The sequence below is a fragment of the Cupressus sempervirens genome, chromosome 2, assembly GCF_028749045.1.
Source record: "Cupressus sempervirens isolate cs-2001-9-10 chromosome 2, ASM2874904v1, whole genome shotgun sequence".
In the NCBI taxonomy this organism is placed as follows: Eukaryota; Viridiplantae; Streptophyta; class Pinopsida; order Cupressales; family Cupressaceae; genus Cupressus; species Cupressus sempervirens.
Genome location: NC_143119.1, coordinates 319,593,754 through 319,600,926, shown reverse-complemented (window position 1 = coordinate 319,600,926; position 7,173 = coordinate 319,593,754). Strand labels below are relative to the sequence as shown.

The window sequence follows — 7,173 nt, the reverse complement described above, 5'->3', positions numbered from 1 at the left end:
AGATATTAAAAAAAGACATACAATGTGACAATACATTTTTTATAATTATGATAATGACCACTTACCAATTAAAACTTGACCTTTTATATACTTATTTCTCCAAAGATTCATAGATACAAATTATCTCCAAAATGGAACATCAATAACTATTTTTTTAATGAGACAATATAATTTGTTTGCAATTTAAATTTATAATTTAACGGACACTCAAATATTTATCTTTCGATTTTTTTTTTGCAGGAGTGCGGCTAACATTTGGCGGCAAATTTTGAACCCAGTTTGGCGCCCCCTTTTGGACTTTTCCCGCCATAGATAAACTACTCTCTTTATAAAACCTTTGGGTCTGGGACAAATGTAGATGCAGTTAGCAAAAGTTCTCACATCAGTCTGCGCGGGAACGGTTAGAAAAATATTGCGGGGGTCCACTGTGTTTGGTTTTGTTCTATTCTTTCTGTGTAAAGTGAAACGATGGCAGAGCCTTTATGCAAAATCCAAAAGTTGGAAAAGGAGCACCAAAATGGAAGCCCTGCTGATTTGAACGGCAATGTGGAGACATTGCTGCGTGTAAAGAAGCTGTCTATCAATGCTATCGTGCCAAGCAGAGCTTCTGCTTTGGCCGCCGGTTATGATCTTTCCAGGTATGGTTTCCTTCCCAAGTTCACACATGATTGGTAAGCGGAAGGGGGTTCTTGCAAAACAGATTTTCAGGGCTATCTGATTGTAAATGGCTTGCACATTGTTCGTTATTTAGGTTGATTTTTGACATTGGTATTAGGGTTTTGGTAATGTTGTACAATCCCTCACGAACTGAGGGGGCTTCCGCTTTGAAGTGCTTTCAGCAGCTTGTTTGAAGCACTTTTTCATGAAGAGAAATCCTGCTTCCAGACATTTGTTGGTCTGCCCTCAAATGTTGCCTGTGACGGGCTTAGGAAAAGGTCTTAGACTGCACAATCTGATATACTTCGTAATGCGAGAGATTTATTGTCCTTTTGAATCAGTTTCTTATTGTTCAAGGGCATTCATAAGGGATAGAAGTAAGTTAGTGGGGTATTGATTACAGAAGCCAGTTTAGGGTGCCTCTGTCGTTGGATTCTCTTCCCAGGGTTTGCATTTATCAGAAGTTTCGTCGAGGCATTTGGTTAGCATTTGATCATGTTTAAGGCTGGGCTCTCGCTATGACACTAATTTTATATTCATCCCGTACATTGACTGCAATTCATGATTACGTCTCTAAGAGTGTCTATCATTGAGTTCTTGTGTATCTGTACCTGCAGTGTTGCTGCTTGTGTGATTCCGACACGTGGGAAGGCTATGGTGCCAACTGATCTGTCCATTGCCATACCAGAGGGAACCTATGCTCGAATCGGTAGTTATTCATTTGGACTTGCTCATCCTCTGTTCAGTATCTCTGAAGTTAGCGTAGTGTTTTTGTCAATCTGGTGTATGATTGATATGTAGAAACTGGCAGCTAGGTTATGTTTACATGACCCCATTTGATTTAAACAGAGTGAGATTGATTTAAAAGATGATTTGGCTTTGGTTTTTGGCAGCTCCTCGATCTGGGTTGGCTTGGAAGCATTCCATCGATGTTGGTGCCGGGGTTATTGATGCAGACTACCGGGGGCCTGTTGCTGTGATTCTGTTCAATCATTCTGATCAGGACTTTCAGGTTAATGCTGGTGATCGGATTGCTCAGTTGATTATTGAGAAGATAGTTACCCCAGAGGTTGTAGAGGTGGATGATTTGGATTCTACAATCAGGGGCAAAGGTGGCTTTGGATCAACGGGTGTCTGAATGTGGGCTTGCTCTCTTCTTCTCCATGTTTCTGGTCTGTTTTAGAAGAATGTAGGGAAACGAAAGGCATTGATTTTGCTCAGCCAAATGTCCTTTTGCTTTGTAATTGGGGATTACAGTCGTTTCCTCCTGCTGAACTAAATGGAACACCTTGTTAAAACAATCGTGCATTCAATGATGTATGTTTTATTCTCTCTGTTCTGTGTTTGGAGAATCAATCTCAATCTTGGTTAAGGATCATTTTGAAATTATAATTAAAATGTCATAGTGGCTGTTTATTTTGTTGGCGATGGCTACTTGATTCGTTTTGTTGATAGTGATGATATTACTTTATGATATCTATTTCTCATCGTGTGAGACAAGCGGTTGATTCCATCTCTCACTGTTCTATGTAGTTCAACATTTTAAGACACTCGAGCTGGTATCCTTGGAGGGAAATTGTAACGGAAAAATATAACAGGAGGTTTAAAATAGAGAACTTTTAGAATAGATTGACTCAACAACATTTTTAAATGGTTGTAAATTAGATTAACAATAAATTACTTAATGATTGACAAGATACATAAGACAGTTAATTGAAATTGGATGTGGCTATTTTCCATACAAATTGTATTTTGAACTCATTTTCAAAAAATAAGGAACATTGAATTTTTTTGAAAATTTCAGCATTCGATTGTCATGATTTGCATAGTTTGTTATTGAAAATAACAAAAAAATTGGAAAAAATCATTTTTTTTGTGAATTTGGAATTTTTTTGTTAGTATTTAATCTTTATGATTTGCATAGTTTGTTTTTGAAAACAACAAAAAAAATTGAATTATTTTTTTGTGAATTTGGGAAAAAAAAGTTTGATTTTGTTTTTATTTGAAGATTAGCTTTTCTCATTAAAATTTATGTATTATGTAACTAACACATTTACAATAAGAATTTGATTAAAATTAAAATTCTTTGACTCATACTTAAATTAAACTTGTTTCCAACAACTCAACAAGGTTTGTCACATGTGCAACAATTATTATTGACTATTGTTGAAACATTAATTTTAACAATTTATATATATGACATAAACTTGTTGTAAAGGAAAGTGTCTTGAAAGGAAAGCAATGTTTATGTAGGGGTCAAAATTTAGGCTTGATCAAAATGGATTTGGTGATGTTTATGTAGGGGTCAAAATGCACTTTTATTAATTCATTTAAAAATTATGTATAATAGTTTTATAAATTTTAGTTTATTAAAAATATAAACAAATTATGTAGGTGCATTTTGACCCTTTCATAGCCAAAACCAATTGGATTCAGCTTGTTTGTCTAAATGATTGTAAGGTATTTATCCATAAGTTCATGGTAATGGAAGCCTTTTTTGTAGTTGTAGGTTTAAAAGTGTTGTTTATTAGTCCTTACCTTATCTATAAGATAGGGAACTAATGTTTTTAGTTGTAGTCTTTCAATTTATATATATCTAAAATCATTTCATTGCTAAAATTCAAAAATGAATTATTTTTAAATTATTTTTTAAACATTAATTTCTTTATTTTGATTGGTTGGACTTTATTTTTCTAAGGGTAAAAAATAAATTTTTTGATTTGATAATTTCTAAAAATTAAAATTCTAAAACCATCTCCAAGTCTTTGGAATGTTGGTTGTTTGGCTTTTTGAAAAGAAATCTAGATCTTGTTTTGATCCTTCCTTGCATGTAATCACACCCATGCTTTTATCCAAGTCTTAATAGAAAATTTGTGTAGACGTAGTATGTGTACCACTTGAATCTATGCAAAAACACCATCTATTACCTCCTTAGAACATTATAACCCTTGTTACACATGAGAAGACAATTTGTGTAACTAATTATTTTTGATGAAAAATTTGAGAAGACTTTGAGGAATTGGAAGGTAAAAGCCATTGGGTCTATTGTTGGGGTTTTGCTATCAAACTCAAGAAAGAATTGATCTTTACCGCTCTTATTTTTGTCTAGTGTCTCAAGAAATGTTGAGTGAAACAACCATCGACAATGGCAAAAATTGCTTTGTAAATAGTCATTGCTTGTAAACTTTTTTTTTTGTTGCATAGATTGCATTTAGGCAGTAAATTTTGCCAATTTAAATAGAAGATTTAAATTTAAAGCTCATATTTCAATGCAAAGATTCAAATGTAGGGTTAACTTATCATGTTTGTGTTTTTCATGGATAGATGGATGAGAAGGGCAACCATCAATCACTTTGATGAGCTTTGTCACAAATGTGTGAGTTTATGGCTTAGGGTTTGGCCTTGTCAGAGAGATCTTTTCATTTTGTGGGGTGCTTTCAATTTTTCTAGGTGGGTGAAAATAAATTTATCTTGGCACTTTGGCCTCTCAGAGCTCTTGTGGCCTTGTCATACTCATCGAAAGCTATTAGCCACAGGCAACATAAAATTTTTTTTGTTCATCATGCTTGACCTCATTCTCTATGTTGCCATCTATTTAAAAAATTGGTTTCCATTAATTTAAATTGCATAAACAAACACCAGTGCAACCACTGGATGATGAAACCTAAAGCAGTTGATCCATTTTTTTTTTTTGAAAACCAAAAACATTTGACAACAGGGATAAGATAACTATGGAATAAGTGCATTGTCAGAGCATTAGACTTCACCAACTTTGTTTTCACTAGCTGCTTGTAGAAAAGGCGATGATAAAGTCATATGCCACACGCTTGTACAATGGGCAATTATATTCTCTCCTAATCATCCTTCAAATGACATATTCTTTTTCAATTCCATTTTTTGTTTCATGATATTGTATGTAATTTTTTCTTCTAGCACTTTAGCTGACTTGCATGATTTCAATTAGTATTTAAAAAAAAAGTTTGGTTTAAATTTGGCTTCAATGAGAAGGATTAATTGATAATTTTCTAAATTCGATATTACTTAATCTTTTCTATTCAATTTTCCTTTTTCAAATTTCTTTTTTTATAAAGATTATAATGAATCCTTTATAATAGATGCAAAATATTAGGCTTGATATTTTGTAAATAGAATAACAATTTAAAGCAACCATAAAATTATTATATATATTCTTATTAGTCCAGGGAACTAATGTTTTTAGTAGTCCACCTATTATTAATTTTTTCACTATTTGAATGAGACATTTTAAGATTAAAATTCATTAATTTTAAAAATCAATATTTCTGCACTGATTTATAAATTTCTACTGGCTAATGCCAATTTTGGTACGAAAAAATTAGAAAAAAAAGTCTAGAATGTTCCTCTAAGATCTAGCTCCATCAGAACTTCTTTGTTATGAGAAGTTTGACTCAAACAAAAGGAAAAAGATAGGAACTAGGATCCGTTTGGTTCTTGGAAGATGACAAGAATTGGCTTTCTCAAAATTTGGATTTGATTTTTTTTTGCGTTTGTTTCGAAATTGGCAAAATGAAATTAGCATACCGAACTTCCAATTTTGCCTCAAAATTAGGTTTTCCAACTTCCTACTGGCAAGTAGGAATTGAAAATCAAAACCTAGTTATGTTTTTTAAGGAGTGGAAAAACAATAGATTGGACTACTTTTTGAAATTTGCCTTCAACTCCAAGCTTAAGCATAAAATGTGTCTTTAGACACATCTTTCGAGTGAAACAATCGGTTCAAGTAAAATCCCCAAAATTGGAATGAAGATTTGCAAAACCTTGATTTGGCTTAATCAAGGTTTGTAGAAATCCTAGTTTTTTAAATTCCACAAACCAAACAGAATGGAGAGTTTCCAGTCTTTGTGTCAAATTAGATGTTTCTAGAATTCATTCTCTATCGGTCATGTCCCAAGTGGAATAGTATGAACTGTCACGTCACTTGAGAAATAATTATGCTTATATTTAGGTATTACAACTTTTTTTATGCAATTTGAATTTTATAATTGCTCGTTTTGGAATTGAGAGCGTAGAGGCTGTATGAGCAGTCTTAAATAAATTATTTTCCCTTGAAATACTTTTAATATTTTTTTATATTAGATTGTATAATTTACTTTGATTTTATTTGTCATTGCAACAAATTTTATTATTTAGAAAACTTCAAAAATATTAAATATATTTGATTAAACAAAAGTCTTAAACATCAAAAAATCATGGAATGTCTTAAACAATTGAAACAACAATAAGTTTATATATTTAGTTAAGATTTATTTGGTCTAGCTTTATTTTAATGAGTTACAAATTCATGTAATAGAGTGTCAGTTCACAATGCATTATTTAAAATTTTAAATACTAATAATTAAATACTAATAATGTTATAAAGATCAAATACTTCAAATACGTCTATTTTTATAAACTTATTATCATTGAAAAATAATATTTTTTCTTCATTGTTTTATACTTTAATTTCTATTTCATTGTACATATATTCTTAAAATGATATAGACAAATTATATATATATATATATATATATAGATAACTAACATAACTATTTTCATCCCACATAAATACAAAATACAACCTTTATATACTCGTAATAAATATATTTCGAACATGATTCAGTATTATTACTTCAAACACAATAATAACAATAGTAATATTTTATTTATGTCTTGGATTATGCCAATGTTCTATATTATGATTTTTTTTAATAGTAAACTCTTATTATTTTAATTGACTTGTTTGTTCAACATTTTTTTTAAACTAAAAGAGGGGTAAATTTTTTATTGAATACCAAAGAGAGTAGAACAACAGAAGAAACAAAGAGAACTACAAAGCTTTATCCTGGTCCACAAGTTGAATCAACATTTAAAATAAATCAAGGGGAAGCATCCTATGATCAATAATGTTCCAAGCCGACCCATGCTTGGAGGCCCATTTAGCCAAACAATCAGCCACACCGTTCCACTCACGAAGGATATGCATAAAAGACACAAAATCTAGAGAATTGCATAACTGAGTGATTTGTTGAATAACTAGAGCCAAATGCCAACATTAATGAAGGGCTAATTATATACTTGTATTGGCTGTCATTACATTACATTGAGATTGGGACTTATTGTGTTTTATATCGATGGGTGTGTTGTACAGGGTTTTGTTTCCGTCTAAACAATTAAAAGCAATGATGTTTGATGTATATAGTTTTTTAATTTTTCTATTAAGATACATTTTGTGTATTTTGAGTTTGAATATATTGATTTATATTTTATGTATCATTTTGTGAAAATGAATGAAATTATTGCATTTAGGTGATGTTTATTGGTGTGAATCAATAAGACTTTTTGGAAGGTTACCCATTTCAATACTATTTTTGATTCACTATGTTTAGAGTTTTTCTTCAACATATTTTGTTTGTAATTCTATCTGTAATGGGATTGCAAGCCAAATGGACTTAACATTGGAGGAAATTTTAGATTATAGTGTACTTGAGGAATAGTATT

General features: G+C 31.3%; 1 protein-coding gene across 1 annotated transcript; it reads left to right on the top strand.

The window, feature by feature from the left end:
• Positions 1 to 357: 357 nt before the first annotated feature.
• LOC149572395 (deoxyuridine 5'-triphosphate nucleotidohydrolase-like) lies at positions 358 to 1,958 on the top strand. The gene is made up of 3 exons (XM_089813574.1): positions 358 to 638; positions 1,275 to 1,366; positions 1,551 to 1,958. The coding sequence occupies exons 1-3, from the start codon at positions 469 to 471 to the stop codon at positions 1,793 to 1,795; spliced, it is 507 nt and encodes a 168-aa protein (XP_089669700.1). The 5' UTR covers positions 358 to 468; the 3' UTR covers positions 1,796 to 1,958.
• Positions 1,959 to 7,173: the final 5,215 nt, after the last annotated feature.

Excerpts from the sequence above, each read along its gene's own strand:
- LOC149572395 (XM_089813574.1), top strand. The coding sequence starts at position 469 with ATGGCAGAGCCTTTATGCAAAATCCAAAAGTTGGAAAAGGAGCACCAA. Across the intron at positions 639-1,274 it reads GCCGGTTATGATCTTTCCAG|TGTTGCTGCTTGTGTGATTC; the intron begins GTATGGTTTCCT and ends CTGTACCTGCAG. Across the intron at positions 1,367-1,550 it reads GGGAACCTATGCTCGAATCG|CTCCTCGATCTGGGTTGGCT; the intron begins GTAGTTATTCAT and ends GGTTTTTGGCAG.